This window comes from Hyperolius riggenbachi, chromosome 10, assembly GCF_040937935.1.
Source record: "Hyperolius riggenbachi isolate aHypRig1 chromosome 10, aHypRig1.pri, whole genome shotgun sequence".
Classification (NCBI taxonomy): domain Eukaryota; kingdom Metazoa; phylum Chordata; class Amphibia; order Anura; family Hyperoliidae; genus Hyperolius; species Hyperolius riggenbachi.
In genome coordinates, this window is record NC_090655.1 from 236,081,658 (window position 1) to 236,107,507 (window position 25,850).

General features: G+C 49.0%; 2 protein-coding genes across 2 annotated transcripts in view; one reads left to right on the top strand and one right to left on the bottom strand.

The window, feature by feature from the left end:
• LOC137534896 (zinc finger protein 3-like) overlaps positions 1-25,850 on the bottom strand; it is a 200,486-nt gene that overhangs the window by 79,329 nt on the left and 95,307 nt on the right. The window lies entirely within an intron of this gene.
• On the top strand, positions 12,336-25,372 carry LOC137534901 (zinc finger protein 84-like). The gene is made up of 8 exons (XM_068256600.1): positions 12,336-12,384; positions 19,103-19,217; positions 20,246-20,380; positions 20,547-20,630; positions 20,723-20,855; positions 22,270-22,367; positions 22,488-22,626; positions 23,440-25,372. Exons 2-8 carry the CDS (start codon positions 19,140-19,142, stop codon positions 24,474-24,476), a joined length of 1,704 nt encoding a protein of 567 aa, XP_068112701.1. The 5' UTR covers positions 12,336-12,384; positions 19,103-19,139; the 3' UTR covers positions 24,477-25,372.

Sequence of the window (25,850 nt, forward strand, 5' to 3'; positions counted from 1 at the left end):
GTCATCCCATTGCAGTTTGTGTTTTTTAATCATGTGCCTTCGTAAGGTAGTTGTCCCTACGTGGGTCTTGGTCTTTCCACGGCTCAATTTTCGCTGGCAGAGAGTACAGATGGCATTGCTCTCATCTGAGGCAGACACACAAAAAAAATTCCACACAGCTGAGCCCTGGGGTGATGACACTTTGGTGGTGGCGGCCGACTGAGTGTTAAGTGGGGTGCCAGAATCAGAGCAGGAGGAGGAAGATATGTCACACTTCCGTGCGGAAGCAGAGAAAGACGAGGTGTTCTGTGTTAAATAGTCAACTACGTCCTGACAATATTGGGGGTTGATGGCACGTGCCTTCTTCTGAACACTGTACTTTGGTCGAGGGCCACACGAAATCACGACAGCGCGACCTTGAACAGACCTGCCAGGTGGCCTGCCTCTGTTTTTTGTTTTGTCCATATTGGGGGGATGAAGTGAAAGGTATGCACTGACTTGACTAATACAATGTGCAGTCACACAGGTGCAGTTAACCGGTATGCACGGAGTGGTATATCACACTGCGTGCACTCACGTAGGTAGGTGGGTGCACTGAACACAACAGGTAGGTACTGTATATGCAGTGATGGGTATTACAATGTGCACGTGTCACACACGGACAGGTACAGGACAGCCACAGTGACACTGCGTGCGCTCACGTAGGTAGGTGGGTGCACTGTGAACAACAGGTAGGTATATGCAGTGATGGGTATTATAATGTGCACCTGTCACACACAGACAGGTACCGGACAGGCACAGTGACACTGCGTGTGCTCACGTAGGTACTGTAGGTGGGTGCTCTGAAGTGAACAACAGGTAGGTATATACAGTGATGGGTATTATAATATGCACCTGTCACACACAGACAGGTACCGGAGAGGCACAGTGACACTGCGTGAGCTCACGTAGGTAGGTGGGTGCACTGAAGTGAACAGGTAGGTATATGCAGTGATGGGTATTACAATGTGCACCTGTCACACAGGTAGTCACTGAATGTGCTGGGCCTGGCAGTGGCACACACAGTAGGAATTACCAAGGCTGTCTAAGCAACACAAGTGTCAGTCAGTGGGACACACACACACACACACAAAAGATCACAAGAACAAGATTAGCTCTCAAAAGAGCTGTTGAGGGGTGCTTTTTTAGCAATACGAATCAGCAAGGAGCAAGCTAAGACGCCTACAAGAGCCTAACTAAGCTTTCCCTATAGGTCTCTGCACAGCAGCTCTCCCTTCTCTGATTACTGCAGGCACAAGAGTGAGTGAAAAGCCTGACGCTGCCTGCCTTTTATAGGGGGGGGGGGGGGGGGAGAGTGGCTCCAGGAGGGAGTGTAGCCTGATTGGCTACAATGTGCCTGCTGACTGTGATGTAGAGGGTCAAAGTTGACCCTAATGATGCACTACGGGGGCGAATCGAACTTCCGGAAAAGTTTGCGGTTCTCCACGAACGCGAACCACCGAAGTTCACCGGGAACTGTTCGGGCCATCTCTACCAACAAGTTCATGGATGCTTTATCACAACAGGCCACAACATTCCCGATAGTATCTGTGAAACCTCTGGCCACCAAAATATATAAATCAAATCACCAGAGGTGGCGCTCACAGCAATGTCACATCTACTGTATATTACAGTTCAGATGCCTGAGGCCTCTTGCACACTACAAGAAATTCAGATTCCACTTTTTAGGCCTCTTGCACACTGCACGCGATTCCGATTCAGATTCCGCTTTTTAATCAGTTTTTACATCCGATTCAGATTCTGATTTGGAGTTTGCTCCTTGCACACTGCAAATCGTAATCTGAATCGGATGTAAAAACAGAATTGCTTGCAGTGTGCAAGAGGCCTCAGGCAGATATAAGCAGAACGGTGCAATTCCAAATTCCACCATCCACTATGACAGAGAAGCATACACCCCACAGTTTCTGTGCTTCACTGATGATATATACACACACCACCTATTTAACACCAGAACTCCAGACTCTGTGATAGGTGGTGTATGTATATCACCTCAGTGAAGCATAGATACTGAGGGGTATTTTAAACTTCTAATTAAAGTCGCAGTTTTACACCATTGGAAGCCTTTTTTGTTGAGGTACATGGGACGAGGATACAAGCTTGAGGAAGATTACAGCCATTGCCACTGGGTGAGACACGACCAGAGAACAGTCCCAAGGCCTGAATAGACCTGGCATAGGTCGCACCACATGGTGAGTTGCTGACTTAGGGTGTGGTGGTGGTGTTTTACTCCATCTAGGTGGTCAAACTTTATGCACAGACAAGGAAAAATAGGAATTATATGTTGAATATTAAAATTTTTTGATCCAGTGAAACATAGAGACTCAAGTGTATATGCTTCTCTCGAAATTTAGCTTTTTAATGTGGAGTTTGGAAGTGGACTATCTTATTTGATCATTGACTCTGTGATAGGTGGTGTATGTATATATCATCAGTGAAGCACAGAAACTGTGGGGTGTATGCTTCTCTGTCATAGTGGATGGTGGAATTTGGAATTGCGCCATTCTGCTTACATCTGCCTTAGGCATCTGAACTGTAATATAGATGTGACATTGCTGTGAGCGCCACCTCTGGTGATTTGATTTACATATTTTAAACCGTGTGGGCAAACCGTTTTTCTCCAACGTCTGTGTCAGCGTTCTATCAGCACGTAGTGTGTAGTTGCGAGCACCAAAATATATACACTCAGCGCCCTCTAACACAAATGATGATAACAGCAAGTAAAGTTGTTGAAATTGAGAATATCTGATTTCCCTAAAACCATTTTCTTCAACCATGAATTCCACCATTTATAAACATTTCTACTAGACTTGGATACATTTTTCAGCTGGCCCCCCTAATGGTTTCTGAGGATGGCAACAGGTTGGATCTGTGTGTGTGGTAATACCAACATTATTTTTACAGAAGCTTTGGTGGACATTGTACCTGTGACTGGATCACCAACATTGATGATACAGGTGTGAGTATTTATGTAAAATGTTACATGTGCAGTCATTCAAATACACCACAAAATACCTTAGCAGTTCTGTGAGAACACTTCCAAGCCTCAAGGAAAACGTCTTCCACCCATATTAGGTGCTTTTACAGGCAGTGGTCCTTCCACCAACATGTGAAAAGATTGTCATGTGAGGTTGAAATCTTGGCCACCATTTAAAGCTCCACATCTCTAAAGGTAAACCTGACTATCAAAAACAAAATACAGTAATTGTGTAATAAGATGACCAGCTATACTGTATAAGGGCCTGCACTCCACTTGGTTTGAAGGAAAAGATTTGGAGCAAGGCATGAGCATTGAAAACGGCTTCTTTTAGGCCTCTAACACAATTGGTGATAACAGGTGATAATTGTGATAACTTTCCGACAAGCTTCAAAATAGAGCAGCTTCTATTTGCAATATAATGCTACCAAATGGGAGTGTTTGTAATGACACGGATGTCAGCATTTGACTCGTGGAGCTGTCAACGTCTGGTTAAAAAAAAACACCTTAACGCCTAATGTCATGTCTAGTGGGTGGCTGCTGCCCCTAGATGAGGCGCCCGCCATTGCTGAACGCATGCAGTCTGCTGCAAACATCCAGCAAATAAGCAGGGACAGCTGACAGGAAGTATCCCTGAACCAACAGGAAAAAAATCAGCAAAGCCCGTGGCAGGCTATATTACCTCCTCTTGAGTGTCCTGGCGCTGCTCATTGTTCTCAGTTGGGGTCTGTCACCTTACCCTCACCTGGGATACTTTAATTATTTTTCCTGGAAAATCTTTCAAGCGGCATTCAGAACTGCTCATGCGCAAGTTCCCGTCCATGAGCGCTTTCTCTCACTGTACATGTTCGATATGTGAGCCTGCGCCGTTCCGATTCACTCTGCACCACTTGGAGGAACTTATGGAATGTGCGGAAGGTAATAGGACTGGAGACTGGGAACAGGAGGGACCCCATGGACAATGAGCAGGGTTGGGGCACTCGCAAGAAGGTGATTAGCCAACCATGGGCTTCATTCTATTTTTTTTTTATCCAATTCAGGGGTATTTTTAAAGTAATACTACTGAAGCCATCTGCAGTGACGTAGCTATGGAGCTATGGGCCCCGGTGCAAGTTTTACATTGGGCCCTCCCAGCACTCTATATATAACACTTGATACGGCGCAACAAAACCTGCCAAGGTCACCCACAGTATTAGAGGTGCAAGAAGGGGATGGGGAACAGTTTGTTAATGATTACTACTATTCAAAGTATTATTACAACCACAGGACCAATACCGCGGAAGGTTCGGTTCGCGTTAAAGTTCGCGAATCGCAATAGACTTCAATGGGGATGCGAACTTTGAAAAAAAAAATTATGCTGGCCACAAAAGTGATGGAAAAGATGTTTCAAGGGGTCTAACACCTGGAGGGGGGCATGGCAGAGTGGGATACACGCCAAAAGTCCCCGGGAAAAATCTGGATTTGACGCAAAGCAGCGTTTTAAGGGCAGAAATCACATTGAATGCTAAATGACAGGCCTAAAGTGCTTTAACCTCCTTGCCGGTTATCCCGAGCTCAGCTCGGGGTAACCTGCACAGGAGGGTTTCTCAGGCCCCGCTGGGCCGATTTGCATAATTTTTTTTCCACTACACGCAGCTAGCACTTTGCTAGCTGCGTGTAGTACGCGATCGCCGCCGATTCGCCGCTACCCGCCGCGCCGAGCCGCCCCCCCCCCGCCCCAGACCCCTGCGCAGCCTGGCCAATCAGTGCCAGGCAGCGCTAAGGGGCGGATCGGGGTTCCCTCTGACGTCACGACGTCTATGACGTCATCCCGCCCGGTCGCCATGGCGACCGGGGAAGCCCTGCAGGAAATCCTGTTCTCAACGGGATTCCCTGCATACTCTGATCGCCGAAGGCGATCGGAGTGGGTGGGGGGATGCCGCCGCTTAGCGGCTATCATGTAGCGAGCCCTGGGCTCGCTACATGATTTAGAAAAAAAAAATTAAAAAAAAGTGCGGCGCTGCCTCCTTGCCGGATTTTTTAGACCGGCAAGGAGGTTAAAACATCTTGCATGTGTATACATCAATCAGGTAGTGTAATTAAGGTACTGCTTCACACTGACACACCAAACTCACCGTGTAACGCACCGCAAACAGCTGTTTGTGTAGTGACGGCCGTGCTGGACTGGTGCGCACCATGGCGAGAGTGCAGGTTTTGGTGGCTTTACAGCCCATATGGTCGCCTGGCTGATGTAGCTGAATGACAGAATAGTGACTGTCCAGCTGATCAAATTTGGTCTGACCACAATGAAGCAACGACCTTATTATCTTTTGTGTGCCCCCCGAGACACTCATCTAGGTGCCGGTCATTGCTTCATTGTGATACGCAAGCCCCTTCACCACAGCAAGGTAATGATCACGAAGGGGAATGGGCGCATGTACATGCCTTTTCTTTTGTTGTTGCAGCTGCCCGCAGTGCAGCCAGAAAAATTAGGCAGTCATGTACACGCACCAGAAAAATTATTACAGCGGCCGCTGCTAGCAGCGGCCTAAAAAATTCAGCAATCCGCCTGGAGTCCCGGACCCTGTTGGTGGTGGCGGAGAAGGTAGTCAAGCGGCCTGCAGGCAGACATGCTGTGTGGAGGGACTGGGAGCGACTTAGTCTTCTTGGGGCAGGCCAGGCAGCCAGTCACACGGCGTGCAGGCAGAGATGCTGTGTGTGCGGGGACCGACTTAGTCTTGGGGCGAGCAGCAGCCCTCCGGGATCCATGCCTCATTCATTTTGATAAAGGTGAGGTACTTGACACTTTTGTGACTTAGGCGACTTCTCTTCTCAGTGACAATGCCTCCAGCTGCGCTGAAGGTCCTTTCTGACAGGACGCTTGCGGCAGGGCAGGAGAGAAGTTGGATGGCAAATTGGGACAGCTCTGGCCACAGGTCAAGCCTGCGCACCCAGTAGTTCAAGGGTTCCTCATCGCTGTTCACAGCAGTGTCTACATCCACACTTAAGGCCAGGTAGTCGGCTACCTGCCGTTCCAGGCGTTGGTGGAGGGTGGATCCGGAAGGGCTACGGCGAGGCGTTGGACTAAAGAACGTCCGCATGTCCGACATCACCATGAGATCGCTGGAGCGTCCTGTCTTTGACTGCGTGGACACGGGAGGAGGATTAGTGGCAGTGGTACCTTGCTGGCGTTGTGCCGTCACATCACCCTTAAAGGCATTGTAAAGCATAGTTGACAGCTGGTTCTGCATGTGCTGCATCCTTTCCACCTTCAGGTGAGTTGGTAACAGGTCCGCCACTTTGTGCCTGTCCCGAGGGTCTAGTAGTGTTGCCACCCAGTACAGCTCATTCCCCTTGAGGTTTTTTATACGGGGGTCCCTCAACAGGCAGGACAGCATAAAAGACGACATCTGCACAAAGTCGGATCCAGTACCCTCCATCTCCTCTTGCTCTTCCTCAGTGACGTCACGTAAGTCAACCTCCTCCCCCCAGCCGCGAACAATACCACGGGAAGGTTGAGCAGCACAAGCCCCCGGCGACGCCTGCTGCGGGTGTTCTCCTGCCGCCGTCCCCTCCTCCTCCTCCTCCCCCAAAGAAGCACCTTGCTCATCATCCTCTGAGTCTGACTCATCTTCTGCACACGACTTCTCTTCTTCCTCCTCCTCCCCCCTCTGTGCTGCCGCAGGTGTTGAGGAAACAGCTGGGTCTGATGAAAATTGGTCCCATGCCTGTTCCTGCCGTAACGGTTCCTGGTCACGCTCATTCGCAGCTTCATCCGCCACTCTACGCACAGCACGCTCCAAGAAGTAAGCGTAGGGAATTAAGTCGCTGATGGTGCCCTCACTGCAGCTCACCAGGTTGGTCACCTCCTCAAACGGCCGCATGAGCCTGCATGCATTTTTCATCAGTGTCCAGTTGTCGGGCCAGAACATCCCCATCTTCCCATACTGTTTCATTCTACTGTAGTTGTAGAGGTAGTGGGTGACGGCTTTCTTCTGTTCTAGCAGGCGGGAGAACATGAGCAGGGTCGAATTCCAGCGAGTCGGGCTATCGCAAATGAGGCGTCTCACCGGCATGTTGTTTTTCCGCTGAATTTCCCGCAAAGCGTGCCATGGCTGTGTAAGACCGCCTCAAATGCCCACAGACCTTCCTGGCCTGCTTCAGGACATCCGCTAAGCCAGGGTACTTTGCCACAAATCTTTGAACAACTAGATTCATGACATGTGCCATGCAGGGTATGTGTGTCAGCTTCCCCATATGCAAAGCGGCAAGCAGATTGCTGCCGTTGTCGCCCACCACGTTGCTTATCTCCAGGTGGTGCGGGGTCAGCCACTCATCCACCTGTTTCTTAAGAGCAGCCAGGAGAGCTGCTCCAGTGTGACTCTCCGCTTTGAGACAAGACATGTCTAAGATGGCGTGACACCGTCGTACCTGGCATGCAGCATAGGCCCTGCGGAGCTGGGGCTGTGTAGCTGGAGAGGAGAACTGCCACTCACCCAAGGAGGAGGAGGACAGCGAAGAGCATGTAGCAGGAGGAGAGGAGGTGGCAGGAGGCCTGCCTGCAAGCCGTGGAGGTGTCACAATTTGGTCCGCTGCGCCCTGCTTGCCATCGTTCACCACCAGGTTGACCCAATGGGCTGTGTACGTAATGTAGCGGCCCTGCCCGTGCTTGGCAGACCAGGCATCCGTGGTCAGGTGTACCCTTGACCCAACGCTCTTCGCAAGAGATGACACCACTTGCCTCTCAACTTCACGGTGAGGTTGGGGTATGGCCTTTCTCGAAAAATAAGTGCGGCCTGGCATCTTCCACTGCGGTGTTCCGATGGCCACAAATTTACGGAAGGCCTCAGAGTCCACCAGCCGGTATGGTAACAGCTGGCGAGCTAACAGTTCCGCCACGCCAGCTGTCAGACGCCGGGCAAGGGGGTGACTGGCCGAAATTGGCTTCTTCCGCTCAAACATTTCCTTCACGGACATCTGACTGCTGCTGTGGGCAGAGGAGCAGGAACCGCTCAAGGGCAGAGGCGGAGTGGAGGAGGGTGCCTGTGAAGGTGGAAGGGAGAAAGCGGCAGAAGCAGATGATGCACCTGAAGGAGGAAGAGGAGAAGGAGGGTGACTTTTCTATTGTGTGCTGCTGCTGCTGCTGCTTTTGCTCAGGTGGCCATCCCATTGCTGTTTGTGCCTTTTCTCCAGGTGCCTTCGTAAGGCACTTGTCCCTACGTGAGTGTTGGCCTTTCCACGGCTCAATTTTTGTTGGCAGAGCGAACAGATGGCTTTGCTCCGATCTGAGGCACACACATTAAAAAATTTCCACACCGCTGAGCCACCCTGGGATGTGGGTACTATGGGGACCTCAGCAGCTGATGCTGAAGGGCAAGTTGGCTGGCTGTACATAGGTGGCGATACATGGTGCCGGACACTGCCACCAGCTGTTTCTGACGAAGAGCTGCCCCAGCTTCTTTCAGCAACTTCTCTCCTCCTACTACTCTCTGACTCCCCCTCTGAACTGTCCCCCTCTTCATCTCCTCTATTGGGAACATACAGAGGATCCCTATCATCGTCATCATCGTAATCATCCTGCCCAGCTTCGCTTGCCTCAGACAAATCCAAACATGCACCATCAGTAGGTCCTTCATCCTCCTTACACGTTACATCCATAGTGTTGCCGGGTAACTCAAATATATGAGCTGGTGAAAATTCATCTGGCTGTAACAACAATGGCTGTGCATCAGTGATTTCAACACTAAATAATTCTTGCGAAGTGTCAAATGCAGCGGAAGTGGTGCTAGTAGTAGCGCTGGTGGCTGAGCAAGATGAGGTGTTCTGTGTCGCTAAATACTCAACCACGTCCTGACAATCTTGGGAGGTGATGGGACGTGCCTTCTTCCGAGCACTGTACTGTGGGCCAGGTCCACACGAAATTACATTTACACGACCTCGCGCAGAGCTGCCGGGTGGCCTTCCTCTGGCTCTGGCACTACTTCTTCCTCTACCTGTTTTGTCCATATCGGGTATGCACGGAGTGGTATATCACACTGCGTGCACTCACGTAGGTAGGTGGGTTCACTTAACTGCACAGGTATGCGCACTGATGCGGTGGGTTCACTGAACAGAACAGGTATACAGTGGCGGGTTCACAGAACAGGTATGCAGTGGCAGGTTCACTGAACAGAACAGGTATGCAGTGGCGGGTTCACTGAACAGTACAGATATACAGTGGCGGGTTCATAGAACAGGTATGCAGTGGCAGGTTCACTGAACAGAACAGGTATACAGTGGCGGGTCCACTGAACAGAACAGGTATGCAGTGGCGGGTTCACTGAACAGTACAGGTATACAGTGGTGGGTTCACTGAACAGAACAGGTATGCAGTGGCGGGTTCACTGAACAGAACAGGTATGCAGTGGCGGGTTCACTGAACAGAACAGGTATGCAGTGGCGGGTTCACTGAACAGTACAGGTATACAGTGGCGGGTTCACAGAACAGGTATGCAGTGGCAGGTTCACTGAACAGAACAGGTATGCAGTGGCGGGTTCACTGAACAGGTATACAGTGGCGTGTTCACTGAACAGAACAGGTATACAGTGGCGGGTCCACTGAACAGAACAGGTATGCAGTGGCGGGTCCACTGAACAGAACAGGTATGCAGTGGCGGGTTCACTGAACACAACAGGTATGCAGTGGCGGGTTCACTGAACAGTACAGGTATGCAGTGGCGGGTTCACTGAACAGTACAGGTATACAGTGGCGGGTTCACTGAACACAACAGGTATGCAGTGGCGGGTTCACTGAACAGAACCGGTATACAGTAGCGGCTCCACTGAACAGAACAGGTATGCAGTGGCGGGTTCACTGAACAGTACAGGTATACAGTGGTGGGTTCACTGAACAGAACAGGTATGCAGTGGCGGGTTCACTGAACAGAACAGGTATGCAGTGGCGGGTTCACTGAACAGAACAGGTATGCAGTGGTGGGTTCACTGAACAGGTATACAGTGGCGTGTTCACTGAACAGAACAGGCATACAGTGGCGGGTCCACTGAACAGAACAGGTATGCAGTGGCGGGTTCACTGAACACAACAGGTATGCAGTGGCGGGTCCACTGAACAGAACAGGTATGCAGCGGCGGGTTCACTGAACACAACAGGTATGCAGTGGCGGGTTCACTGAACAGTACAGGTATGCAGTGGCGGGTTCACTGAACAGTACAGGTATACAGTGGCGGGTTCACTGAACACAACAGGTATGCAGTGGCGGGTTCACTGAACAGAACAGGTATGCAGTGGCGGGTTCACAGAACAGGTATGCAGTGGCAGGTTCACTGAACACAACAGGTATGCAGTGGCGGGTTCACAGAACAGGTATGCAGTGGCAGGTTCACTGAACAGAACAGGTATACAGTGGCGTGTTCACTGAACAGAACAGGTATACAGTGGCGGGTCCACTGAACAGAACAGGTATGCAGTGGCGGGTTCACTGAACACAACAGGTATGCAGTGGCGGGTTCACTGAACAGTACAGGTATACAGTGGCGGGTTCACTGAACACAACAGGTATGCAGTGGCGGGTTCACTGAACAGAACAGGTATGCAGTGGCGGGTTCACAGAACAGGTATGCAGTGGCAGGTTCACTGAACACAACAGGTATGCAGTGGCGGGTTCACTGAACAGGTATACAGTGGCGGGTCCACTGAACAGAACAGGTATGCAGTGGCAGGTTCACTGAACACAACAGGTATGCAGTGGTGGGTTCACAGAACAGGTATGCAGTGGTGGGTTCACTGAACAGGTATGCAGTGGTGGGTTCACTGAACAGGTATGCAGTGGTGGGTTCACAGAACAGGTATGCAGTGGCAGGTTCACTGAACAGGTATGCAGTGGTGGGTTCACTGAACAGGTATGCAGTGGTGGGTTCACAGAACAGGTATGCAGTGTTGGGTTCACTGAACAGGTATGCAGTGGTGGGTTCACAGTACAGGTATGCAGTGGTGGGTTCACAGAACAGGTATGCAGCCAGGAACAAGCTAAGCCTAACTAATCTTTCCCTATGAGAGACAGTCTGCAGCAGCTCGCCCTACTCTCACTAATGCAGGCACACGAGTGACTGTAATGGCCGCCGCTGCCTGCCTTATATAAGGGGGGTGGGGCTCCAGGGGCTAGTGTAGCCTAATTGGCTACACTGGGCCTGCTGACTGTGATGTAGAGGGTCAAAGTTGACCCTCCATGTGCATTATGGGGCGAACCGAACTTCCGCAAAGGTTCGCCTGCGGGACGCGAACGCGAACCACGGAAGTTCGCATGGAACCGTTCGCAGGCGAACCGTTCGGCCCAACTCTACTAATAAACAGCTAATACTTTGGTTGAGGCAGGGCACAGATGCGGTCGCTACCTCTGCAACCCCTATTGCTACACCACTGGTCATCTGTAAAAAAAATACTCACCTACTGTATGTAGATGAAAGGCTCTGGATCTCATAGAGCCTTCCTGATCCTCTCTGCATGCCTTTGGTACACCGCTGTCCCCCGTTCAAATGTGCCGCCTCCAGGAACCCTCGGAAGGCTTCTGAAGACGACGCCTCTGTACTGCGCATGCGCACAAGTGCCCTCACGCGTATGTGCGGCACGGAGCCATCCGTCTTTGGAAGCACTCAGAGACATGACTATTTGCAAAGACTTCCGAGGATTCCCAAAGATGTATTCAACCAGTTGGTCGAATAACTTAAACAGGGGTGACAGCGCTGGAACGAGGACACCTAGGACCATATGCTATTCACCTTTTCTCCTGAGTTTTCTCCTTGGAGAAATACCTTAGTAATAAAATGGCTTTTAAGCCACCAGCAAGCAAGGAAGGAAATACTCGGAATAATTTTGACAGTACTTTTTCATCTTTTAGTACTTTTTAAATTTCAGATTAAAGGGACCCTGAGCAGTAGTTAAAAACGGAATTTGGACTTACCTGGAGCTTCCTCTAGCCCCCTCCCCCCAGCCCTGGAGGTCCTCCAGCATCTTCTTCCTTCTCCTGGTCCCGCTGGTGGCTCTGGTAATAGACGACTTAGTGAGAAGTCACACGTGCGCCCATCACGCCGGTCACCGTAAGCGTCCTGTGCATGCGTGCTTCACTCTTTAGACTTTTTTAAGTCGCTTCAGTGTTACTTGAAATTTATTTAAATCAGCAGTTCATGTGAAAGAGCCCTTAACATAATCAGAAAAGCACTAAGAAGCTTTCACAAGTAAGATGCAGTTCCTGTAATCACCACAAGATGGTGATCTCACCAATTATGATTGGAACATGGAATACAAAGAGGAGGGAATGTTTGGCCCAGACAGGAAGCTTTTGGTGGTGTTGGGAGGAAGTAGAGAGGAGCCATTGCGGGAACTGGCAGCGGAGGAGGTAACTAGAGATTATATTTTATATTCATCAGATAATATTAGCTAAACCCCAGTGTCCCACTCCCTTCCCTAGCAGCTGCTGCTACCTATAGAGGAGATTGACGGAGGTCCCATATCCTGCAGCTGCTGCTACCCATAGAGGAGGGTGATGGAGGTCTGATCTGTGAATGATGCTGGATAAGAGGCCAGACCCATCAGGAAAACATGGGATCTCCTCTAATCCTTCCAATTAGTTATTTACAACAATAATGGCAACATCTTTTGTGATGCTATATAAATAAATAGTATGTAATGCACACACATCAAATGGGCAGCACAGCTGGTGAGTCCCATCATGCAATCGTTGATTTTATCCACCATACATAAGCCTCATACACACAGGGAGAAAAAATCGGAGCAGTGCTTTTCGGCACTGCTAGATTTGAGCGCAGCCAGCGCCGCCGTAGACTATAATAGGAATCAGTCTATAGTATAGCGGCACTCAGTGAGTAATGTCAACCGGCGCCGATTTCAAATGTACTCAGGAAAAATCGCTGCAAACGAACAATGAATATCGACGCATCATTCATATATCATTAGAAAATGCAAGGCACAAATGACAGCCTCCATGAATAACCAATGAACAGTCTATGATGGTGCGTGGACATTATGAATGACTGACATGCATACCACTTATTGTTCATTACTCACAGTGTGTACAGCGCTATGCACAGTTTATAAACAATCTGCCAGTGAAGTCTACAGTGCAATATCCACACACAGCAACATTTAATGATCGTCTGACATTGGCCTCAATTCACAAAGCTTTATCAAACTCTTTATCGAACGTTTGATAATTTACCTCATGGGTAAAATCTAATTTTGAATTCACTAAGGTGTTATAGATGTATTGAACGTTTTATCAATAAAACATTAAATAAATATATAACACCTTAGTGAATTTAAAATTAGATTTTACCCATGAGGTAAATTATCAAACATTCGATAAAGTGTTTGATAAAGCTTTTTGAATTAAGGCCAGTCTGTGTTGCAGTTTTCTGTCAAATTCACTGCTAATTGCTTACTGATCTGTTGGTTAGGTCGTAGAACAATCATTCATCAGTCTTTCACACTGTTCCATCTCCCAGAAGTCCAAGAATATACGTAGCTATGTATCTGCACAATCCAATATATATCTTATCTGTGGTAAGCCTGTTATGGTACTCCACGAGCAGGTATACATCTGTGATATAATTTGTCCTCTTCATGCCAGACCTGCCAGATGGTAAATCGTGTGGTTCTGGCAGCTATGACAGCTCCCTCACCGGCATACTTCACTGCACAGTGCTCTGCAGGAAGAGGGGAGACACTGGCAGCTATGACATCTCCCTCACCAGCATACTCCACTGCACAGTGCTCTGCAGGAAGAGGGGAGACACTGGCAGCTATGACATCTCCCTCACCAGCATACTCTACTGCACAGTACTCTGCAGGAAGAGGGGAGACACTGACAGCCAAGACATCTCCTTCACCAGCATACTCCACTACACAGTGCTCTGCAGGAAGAGGAGAGACACTGGCAGCGATGACAGCTCCCTCACCAGCATACTGCACTGCACAGTGCTCTGCAGGAAGAGGGGAGACACTGGCAGCTATCACATCTCCCTCACCAGCATACTCCACTGCAGTGTTCTGCAGGAAGAGGGGAGACACTGGCAGCTATGACATCTCCCTCACCAGCTTACTCCACTGCACAGTGCTCTGCAGGAAGAGGGGAGACACTGGCAGCTATGACATCTCCCTCACCAGCATACTCCACTGCACAGTGCTCTGCAGGAAGAGGGGAGACACTGGCAGCTATGACAGCTCCCTCACCAGCATACTCCACTGCACAGTGCTCTGCAGGAAGAGGGGAGACACTGGCAGCTATGACATCTCCCTCACCAGCATACTCCACTGCACAGTGCTCTGCAGGAAGAGGGGAGACACTGGCAGCTATGACATCTCCCTCACCAGCATACTCCACTGCACAGTGCTCTGCAGGAAGAGGGGAGACACTGACAGCTATGACATCTCCCTCACCAGCATACTCCACTGCACAGTGCTCTTCAGGAAGAGGGGAGACACTGGCAGCTATGACATCTCCCTCACCAGCATACTCCACTGCACAGTGCTCTGCAGGAAGAGGGGAGACACTGACAGCTATGACATCTCCCTAACCAGCATACTCTACTGCACAGTGTTCTGCAGGAAAAGGGGAGACACTGGCAGCTATGACATCTCCCTCACCAGCATACTCCACTGCACAGTGCTCTGCAGGAAGAGGGAGACACTGACAGCTATGACAGGTCCCTCACCAGCATACTCCACTGCACAGTGCTCTTCAGGAAGAGGGGAGACACTGACAGCTATGACATTTCCCTCACCAGCATACTCCACTGCACAGTACTCTGCAGGAAGAGGGGAGACACTGACAGCTATGGCATCTCCCTCACCAGCATACTCCACTGCACAGTGCTCTGCAGGAAGAGGGGAGACACTGGCAGCTATGGCATCTCCCTCACCAGCATACTCCACTGCACAGTACTCTGCAGGAAGAGGGGAGACACTGGCAGCTATGGCATCTCCCTCACCAGCATACTCCACTGCACAGTGCTCTGCAGGAAGAGGGGAGACACAGGCAGCTATGACATCTCCCTCACCAGCATACTCTACTGCACAGTGCTCTGCAGGAAGAGGGATACACTGACAGCTATGACAGGTCCCTCACCAGCATACTCCACTGCACAGTGCTCTGCAGGAAGAGGGGAGACACTGGCAGCTATGACATCTCCCTCACCAGCATACTCTACTGCACAGTGCTCTGCAGGAAGAGGGATACACTGACAGCTATGACAGGTCCCTCACCAGCATACTCCACTGCACAGTACTCTGCAGGAAGAGGGGAGACACTGGCAGCAGTGACATCTCCCTCATCAGCATACTCCACTGCACAGTGCTCTGCAGGAAGAGGGGAGACACTGGCAGCTATGACATCTCCCTCACCAGCATACTCCACTGCACAGTGCTCTGCAGGAAGAGGGGAGACACTGGCAGCTATGGCATCTCCCTCACCAGCATACTCCACTGCACAGGGGTCTGCAGGAAGAGAGGAGACACTGGCAGCTATGACATCTCCCTCACCAGCATACTCTACTGCAGAGTGCTCTGCAGGAAGAGGGGAGACACTGGCAGCTATGACATCTCCCTCACCAGCATACTCTACTGCACAGTGTTCTACAGGAAGAGGGGAGACACTGGCAGCTATGACATCTCCCTCACCAGCATACTCCACTGCACAGTGCTCTGCAGGAAGAGGGAGACACTGACAGCTATGACAGGTTCCACACCAGCATACTCCACTGCACAGTGCTCTGCAGGAAGAGGGGAGACACTGGCAGCAGTGACATCTCCCTCACCAGCATACTCCACTGCACAGTGCTCTGCAGGAAGAGGGGAGACACTGGCAGCTATGACATCTCCCTCACCAGCATACTCCACTGCACAGTGCTCTGCAGGAAGAGGGGAGACACTGGCAGCTATGGCATCTCCCTCACCAGCATACTCCACTGCACAGTGCTCTGCAGGAAGAGGGGAGACACTGGCAGCTATGACATCTCCCTCACCAGCATACTCCACTGCACAGTGCTCTGCAGGAAGAGGGGAGACACTGGCAGCTATGACATCTCCCTCACCAGCATACTCTACTGCAGAGTGCTCTGCAGGAGGAGGGGAGACACTGGCAGCTATGACATCTCCCTCACCAGCATACTCTACTGCACAGTGTTCTACAGGAAGAGGGGAGACACTGGCAGCTATGACATCTCCCTCACCAGCATACTCCACTGCACAGTGCTCTGCAGGAAGAGGGGAGACACTGGCAGCAGTGACATCTCCCTCACCAGCATACTCCACTGCACAGTGCTCTGCAGGAAGAGGGGAGACACTGGCAGCAGTGACATCTCCCTCACCGGCATACTCCACTGCACAGTGCTCGGCAGGAAGAGGGGAGACACTGACAGCTATGGCATCTCCCTCACCAGCATACTCCACTGCACAGTGCTCTGCAGGAAGAGGGAAGACACTGGCAGCTATGACATCTCCCTCACCAGCATACTCCACTGCACAGTGCTCTGCAGGGAGAGGGGAGACACTGGCAGCTATGGCATCTCCCTCACCAGCATACTCCACTGCACAGTGCTCTGCAGGAAGAGGGAAGACACTGGCAGCTATGACATCTCCCTCACCAGCATACTCCACTGCACAGTGCTCTGCAGGAAGAGGGAAGACACTGGCAGCTATGACATCTCCCTCACCAGCATACTCCACTGCACAGTACTCTGCAGAAAGAGGGGAGACACTGGCAGCAGTGACATCTCCCTCACCAGCATACTCCACTGCATAGTGTTCTGCAGGAATAGGGGAGACACTGGCAGCTATGACATCTCCCTCACCAGCATACTCTACTGCACAGTTTTCTGCAGGAAGAGGGGAGACACTGGCAGCTATGACATCTCCCTCGCCAGCATATTCCACTGCACAGTACTCTGCAGGAAGAGGGGAGACACTGGCAGCAGTGACATCTCCCTCACCAGCATACTCTACTGCACAGTGCTCTGCAGGAAGAGGGGAGACACTGGCAGTGGCAGCTATGGCATCTCCCTCACCAGCATACTCCACTGCACAGTGCTCTGCAGGAAGAGGGGAGACACTGGCAGCTATGACATCTCCCTCACCAGCATACTCTACTGCACAGTTTTCTGCAGGAAGAGGGGAGACACTGGCAGCTATGACATCTCCCTCACCAGCATACTCCACTGCACAGTACTCTGCAGGAAGAGGGGAGACACTGGCAGCAGTGACATCTCCCTCACCAGCATACTCTACTGCACAGTGCTCTGCAGGAAGAGGGGAGACACTGGCAGCAGTGACATCTCCCTCACCAGCATACTCTACTGCACAGTGCTCTGCAGGAAGAGGGGAGACACTGGCAGCTATGGCATCTCCCTCACCAGCATACTCCACTGCACAGTGCTCTGCAGGAAGAGGGGAGACACTGGCAGCTATGACATCTCCCTCACCAGCATACTCCACTGCACAGTTTTCTGCAGGAAGAGGGGAGACACTGACAGCAGTGACATCTCCCTCACCAGCATACTCCACTGCACAGTGCTCTGCAGGAAGAGGGGAGACACTGGCAGCAGTGACATCTCCCTCACCAGCATACTCCACTGCACAGTGCTCTGCAGGAAGAGGGGAGACACTGGCAGCTATAGCATCTCCCTCACTAGCATACTCCACTGCACAGTGCTCTGCAGGAAGAGAGGAGACACTGGCATCTATGACAGCTCCCTCACCAGCATACTCCACTGCACACTACTCTGCAGGAAGAGGGGAGACACTGGCAGCTATGACATCTCCCTCACCAGCATACACCACTGCACACTACTCTGCAGGAAGAGGGGAGACACTGGCAGCTATGGCATCTCCCTCACCAGCATACTCCACTGCACAGTGCTCTGCAGGAAGAGGGGAGACACTGGCAGCTATGGCATCTCCCACACCAGCATACTCCACTGCACAGTGCTCTGCAGGAAGAGGGGAGACTCTGGCAGCTATGACAGCTCCCTCACCAGCATACTCCACTGCACAGTGCTCTGCAGGAAGAGGGGAGACACTGGCAGCTATGACATCTCCCTCACCAGCATACTCCACTGCACGGTGCTCTGCAGGAGGAGGGGAGACACTGGCAGCTATGACAGCTCCCTAACCAGCATACTCCACTGCACAGTGCTCTGCAGGAAGAGGGGAGACACTGGCAGCTATGACATCTCCCTCACCAGCATTCTCCACTGCACAGTGCTCTGCAGGAAGAGGGGAGACACTGGCAGCTATGACAGCTCCCTCACCAGCATACTCCACTGCACAGTGCTCTGCAGGAAGAGGGGAGACACTGGCAGCTATGACATCTCCCTCACCAGCATGCTCCACTGCCCAGTGCTCTGCAGGAAGAGGGGAGACACTGGCAGCTATCACATCTTCCTCACCAGCATACACCACTGCACAGTGCTCTGCAGGAAGAGGGGAGACATTGGCAGCTATTACATCTCCCTCACCAGCATAATCCACTGCACAGTGCTCTGCAGGAAGAGGGGAAACACTGGCAGCTATGACATCTCCCTCACCAGCATACTCCACTGCACAGTGCTCTGCAGGTAGAGGGGAGACACTGGCAGCTATGGCAGCTCCCTCACCAGCATACTCCACTGCACAGTGCTCTGCAGGAAAAGGGGAGCCACTGGCAGGTATGGCACCTCCCTCACCAGCATACTCCACTGCACAGTGCTCTGCAGGAAGAGGGGGGGGGGGGGCACTGGCAGCACCTACAGAAGGGAGGGGTGGGGGGTTGAGGAAAGTGTTCTCTAACTATACATGTAAATGTATATAGCTGGCACATTTGTGTTATGTAGTATTAGCTGCAGTAAACACTGTAGATGTCTATAAAGGCCAATCAGGAGATCAGTGTGGATGAAGGGAGCATTAAACTACAGAGATTTATTGTGCACAAAGCACCCAGTTCTTGTTTCATATATGTACTGGACATATATTAAGCAATGTTTAAAATGCTGAATGTGCGGCACATGTATATCCCCATGCTGATACAGCTCAGAGACCTTCATTTTCTTATTGTCTGTCCACAGAGAGAAGCTTCTTGTACAGATCACATGACCAGTGAGGATGGAGGAGGACTGGAGTCACATGACAGAGGGAATAATAAATCTAACCCTGGAGATCATCTACTTGCTGACTGGAGAGGTGAGGAGGATTCTGGGAGATCACATGACATCACTTATTTCTATTAATAAAATGCACACCTGACTGGAGAGGTGGGGATTCTGGGAGGTCACATGACATTACTCATTTCTATTAATAGAACGCACACCTGACTGAAGAGGTGGGGATTCTGGGAGGCCACATGACATCACTCATGTAACAAGCTTATCTGGTGTTGTCTCTGGAGGCTGGTCTGACAATTTTGAGCAGCTGCAGGAAGCTTTCTCTTCCTCTTTGTTCAGACGCATCCCCGGCTCCCCTGTAGATGTGAATCAGCGTGTTGTTTCTGGCAGTCTCCATAGGAGGACGCGCGCAGCTCAGAGCTGCCTTTATAGGTTAAGGAGGCGTGTCTGAGGTGTGTCAGCTGATTCCTGCAGTCAGCTGATACTTGCTGCAGGGATGTTGCTGATTTGTCCAATTTTCCTAGGGGCTTGGTCTGTGATCTATTCCTTTCAGTTACTCGCTGTCCGTTAAAGGTATCAGTTCGCTGAGCGCTGGACCTTTCCTTGCTATTGTGCCTAAGTCAGATAGTTTTCAGAGCTATATATATATATATGCAGACACTGCCAATATATATTTTGTTTAGTCTTATCTTTCCTGTACTGCAGATATCTGATACTCGGTTTTGACCTCGGCCTGTTTACTACTCTGTCTCTGCCTCATCCTTCCTGTACTGCAGACATCTGATACTCGGTTTAGACCTGGGCCTGTTATCAACTCTGATTTTGTCTGACTCCTGCTACCTCAGTTTCTGATACGTGTATGACCTTTGGCTATACCCGACTTCTCGATTTCTATATATCTGCTAGTATCGAGTGCCCAAGCATTACAACTCATTTCCATTACTAAAACACACCATTAATAAAACACACACCTGACTGTAGAGGTGAAAAGGATTCTGGGAAGTGATGACATCACTGGTACCTTCATTAAAAAAATACACACCTGTGTGGAGGAGTAAGAAGGATTCTGGGAGGTCACATGACATCACGCTTACTCTTTTTATACAGAATCTTCCTAAAGTGACATTTGGAAGTCATGTGACCATCACAGTGCCTCCATCTCATTCTCTGATACCCAAGAGACACACCAAACAGAAGATTGTGAAAACCACCCACAGAATCGTTGAGCTGCTGGTGGGAGAGGTGAGCAGTGCTGAGAATTATGAGAAATCAGCAAGTGTTTTTTCATTTTATTTTTTTATTGCTGCTTACTGGCAATGATGTCCTGGATCATTTCCTGCTTAGTTTAAAGACAAAGAATCCCCTTCCCTGCATTGTGTGTCATGGTGCTGAATTCTCTGCATTACAGGATGAGGAGGAGGAGTGTCTGGAAGGACAGAAGGATCAGGAGCAGAACATTGTGGCAGAAGGTCAGATCCCACCCCATCATCAGGTAGAAGCTCCATGAGCAACCAAAGCTGTTTATGTTATGCTGTGTACATTGCCTGCCTTGTTACTGTTATTATATATTGAGTATACTTTTAGGGTGGAAGTGTGACTGATTGTAATCCTATTGTAACGGGAATGGTAAACCATGAAGATGTGATAAGGAAGAAGCTGTATACAGAAGGATACAAGGATGTGACGGTGGAGAAGCAGTCATCCCTCACTTTAGTGGGTAAGAGGAGACTTTCAGTTCTGGTAAAGGAAAGAGCAGCATGGAGGGTCTGCCTAGATCCCCTGATCATCTGATTATCACAAACAGTGGAGTTGATGCACTAAAGTTCACTAAGTATGGGGTAATGAGCGCATAAATTACTGCTGCTTATCTCATTTACTTTACACTTTTTGATTACTTTGCAAACCAGTGTGGTGACTTTTGGCACAACTTCTTTTCTGGTGAAGCCCATGCACCTTGATGCTGAGTTACCTCTGAGTAACAGCTTGCTTCCAGGATACTTAGAAAAAGATAAACTGGATGAGTTATCCCCATGTGAGCTACAGTGATGTGGGGGTCCTCCTCAACTCTAGATACCAGCATGCTGTGCTTGTCCAAACTGAGAAACAGACCATCCCATTTCCCACAAAGCATCCTGCTCTACTGCTGTACTGCATCTCAATGTGGTTCATTGACCACAATGTTTATCTATCGGGAATGAATAAGGATTCTAATACTGGGAATACATGGGTCGATCCCAGCCGCATCCCCGCCGTGCGCGTGGATCGATTGCCGCTTGTCCCCGCCGGTGCTTATCAGTGCTCGATTCCCTGCCATTGTCTGCCGGCAGGGATCGAGCGGGCGGGAGTCGAGCGGCTTGATCGGGCCAGCTGAATATTATCAGCTGGCCGGATCAGCTAGTCGATACACGGTACAGAAACGTACCGTGTATCCCCAGCATTAGAAAGATTCCTGTACTCCTAAATTTGGGGCAGGGTAAATTTGTTTGCTTGTGATCAGATAGCACCATAAACCTCATGTCTCTTTATTACTGGGAAACCCACTAGACCAGGAAGTGTCCAAGGAGCTCCAAAATCAACCAAAAATTAGCATGATGCATTATTAGTGAAAGACTCTACCCCCGGCAAGACACACCCCTTTGCAAGAAAACCCTGTCTATTACTGGCAGGTATAACTATAGGTGAGGGGAACCTGCATGTTAGGCCAGGTTTTTGCCGGCTAGTTTCCAGTCTTTGGTGCTGGGGTTTAGGCTAGTATAGCTCAGCAAGGAACGTCCATACATATATTTACTGTACATAATAAAGCAGTGCTCAGCTATGTGTCATCAGTGAGCATCTGCTTGAGGCAGCTTTTACGTTAGACCTTCAGCTTAACATAGAAGACAGCTGATAAGCTATCGTAAATCATTAATACACAGTGAGACAATTTTTATGTGCTTTTACACTCATTCATTAATTAATATACATAATTGGAAAACCTTAATATAAAACTTGTGCATTAGTGTTTGCTGTGAACTATGATGTTAATTGAAATTAGCAATATCCTGAACAGTTGGATAAAATATGTGTTAAAAGAACTAAAGATGTTTCCTACATGAGGCCCAATAAATTCTGTCTGTGTTTCATTCCCACAGATGGATTCACCAACAAAAACTCAACAGAGAGATGTACAGGTCCTCTTTATTCCCAGGATTGTCCACAGGAAGATCCCACCATGCCCCGCCATTATCAGGTAGATGGAAACTGAGGAGCTACAACTCTGTGACATTAAACTATGTTGTTTTTTTTATTTCTTTTGCATTATTATTGTTCACATTTTAAAAGCATCATTTTTATTTTCTGTTTTAAACAGGAACAACACATAACAATGAAAGCTGTGGTTAAAGAGGAGACAGAGACGGCATACGTGAGGGGTGATCAGCAGTCTGTGGAGGTGGGAGAAGTAATGGAGACTATTAAGCAAGAGGAATGTTTTCTGGATTTCAGGACTAGTAAGTAATCTCAGTATGACTTCCTAATACCAGCTAATAAGGAGATACTGTACACCATATGAAAGGCCCATCTCCAATCCTCAGTATAACATCATAGTACCAACAAATGAGGAGGAGATACTGTACACCATATAAAAGGCCCATCTCCATTCCCAGTATAACATCATAGTACCAACAAATAGGGAGGAGATACTGTACACCATATGAAAGGTCCATCTCCATTCCTCAGTATAACATCATAGCACCAACAAATGGGGAGGAGATACTGTACACCATATAAAAGGCCCATCTCCATTCCCAGTATAACATCATAGTACCAACAAATAGGGAGGAGATACTGTACACCATATGAAAGGTCCATCTCCATTCCTCAGTATAACATCATAGCACCAACAAATGGGGAGGAGATACTGTACACCATATGAAAGGCCCATCTCCATTCCTCAGTATAACCTCATAGCACCAACAAATGAGGAGGAGATACTGTGCACCATATGAAAGGCCCATCTCCATTCCCAGTATAACATCATAGTACCAACACATGAGGAGGAGATACTGTACACCATATGAAAGGCCCATCTCCATTCCTCAGTATAGCATCATAGTACCAACAAATGAGGAGGGGATACTGTACACCATATGAAAGGCCCATCTCTATTCCTCAATATAGCATCATAGTACCAACACACGAGGAGGAGATACTGTACACCATATGAAAGGTCCATCTCCATTCCCCAGTATAACACTGGACTACAGTATAGTCACATAACAACATGACACAGCAAAGGTATCACATTATCATTTTTCCTCCAGCAGGGGGAGACGATGTCAGGAACACGTTAGAGGAACGTATTATGTCACATCCGGATGATACTGCAGAAGATAATGGCATCACACAATGTACTCCAGATGAAAACCCTATCACTAAAAACACCCATCATGGAGCTTACAGTACTGATAAAGTAATGGTACTCTCTGATGATGAGGAGTCTTCTGCTTTTACAGACAGAGGTGGACAGAGACATGATAAGATTTTGGGGGGATTTGAATCGTTTGTTGATGAGGATCATCTCTCATGCGAGCCTCCATTTCCATGTTCAGAGTGTAGGAAATTGTTTATTTCTAAGGAAAGCCTTATTAAACACCAGAGAAGCCACCCAGGTCAGCAACTTGTCTCATGTGTAGAGGGCAGAGAAAGTTTAACACTTGAAAAGGACTTTAGCAGACACCAGAGTATTCCTATCATAGAGCGGCTTTTTTCATGCTCAGAGTGTGGGAAGTGTTTTGTTGAGAAAGCAGACCTCACTAAACACCGAAAAAGCCACACAGGTTCTCGCCCTTTTCCGTGTTTGGAGTATGGAAAGTACTTCGCTGGGAAAGGCAGCCTTTTTCAACACCAGCTCACTCACACTGGTGAACCACCATTTTCTTGTTCAGAGTGTGGGAAATGGTTCTTTCAGACAGAGCAGCTTTTTAAACACCAAAAAGCTCATACCAACAAACAACCTTTTTCATGTTTAGAGTGCGGGAAGTGTTTCACTGAGAAAGGAAGCCTTCTTCGGCACCAAAGAAGCCATACAGGTGAGCGCCCCTTTTCCTGTTCAGAATGTGGAAAAGGCTTTATTCAGAAGGGAGATCTTGTGAGACACCAAAGAATCCACACAGGTGAGCGCCCCTATCCGTGTGCAGATTGTGGGAAATGCTTCACTCAGAAGGGAGATCTTGTGAAACACAAAAGAGTTCACACTGGTGAGCGGCCCTTTTCATGTTCAGAGTGTGGGAAATGCTTTGTTGACAGACGAGCTTGCCTAAAACACCAGAAAACACACACCTGCAGTCTTCCTTTTTGACATGCAGGATACAGCAGTGGTTCAATGATTTCATACTAAGGTGGGCACTTTTTGTGATGAGAGTGTGAGAAATAATATCAGTGCTTGTTCTTCATCAGAGGATGCACGCCCAGCCATAATAGTAACAAACACATGGAAAGATTTAAAAATTGAATCCAGGAATTTATCTGATTGAGGATGTTTTGGGTTCCCCTGCAGCCCTGTTAGCCTGGTCTACATCCGCTTCCTCTGCACCTCAATGTCCTGAAGATGTTTCACTTGGCAAAAAAACTCATTATTTACCATAAAGAGTAACTTCAGTGTGTACCAACATTGAACTTTCTAGTTTATGAATGCTTGTGTGGCAGTTTAGGAACAATTGCTTTACAGACATACATTCAGCACAGCTGCAGAGGAAGGAGGAGGCGGAGGCACACCACTGCCAGAGCTTAAATTGAGGGTCCAACTAGGACAACATCAGTTAGTGGGTAAGGATCCAAGTAACTATCCAGCTAATGACCCCAACTTAGGAGGACACGTGTACATCTTACATCTGTTTATATGAGAAAAACTAGTCTGCATACATATGTTTGTTACAGCTAGGCCTATAATTATTAGGGGAGGTGTTGTCCAATTTAGGTTTAGGGGTCAAAGAGAAAGTAGCAACGAGCATTTCTGGGGGAAGCAAAGCTCTTTAGCGTACATGGTTCTAAAAAAGTCAAGCAGCCTAGGGGACGGGATATGAGAAAATTTTATATAAAATACTGGAGTAAACCTATCAGGATCTGGGGCCTTCAAATGCTCTCATTGTTTAATGGCAGATGTAACTTCCTCTCATATGATAGAATATTGTGTTCCCCAGCCTGGTCCACTGTGATCTTAGGCAGCTGTAAACTTGAGGTCCAGGAATAAATGTGGGAGCTATAAATTGGGGGGGGGGGGGGGGGGGGGGTGGATGGCTAGGGTTTAGAATAGAAGGTTTCAAAAATACTCATAGCCTGAAAGGGGATAGAGTGTAACATGCACCATGCATTTCTTATCTTGTATACATGGGGAGGTTTGAGAGAGTAACCCACACCAGTACAAGGAATTTTATATCCGTCCTTCTCTGTTGTTTGCCAATTAGAGAGTTAACGCAGGCATCAAGTGTCTGATCTTATAAGTGTAACATCGCTCTGCTTGTATGTCACATTTTTCTTGTGTCCACTACATGGTGACAGTTACAGGAAGTGACATCATACCTCCTCATGTTATCAACATATTTGCTGCTACGTCCATCATGGAGAATATTGGAGGGGCCTTCTACACCCAGGCCACCGCATAGCCCCAGACGGTGGATTTTCTATACTACCCTTTCTAGGTTTATTATACTGTATATGAACCATCCAAAAAGAT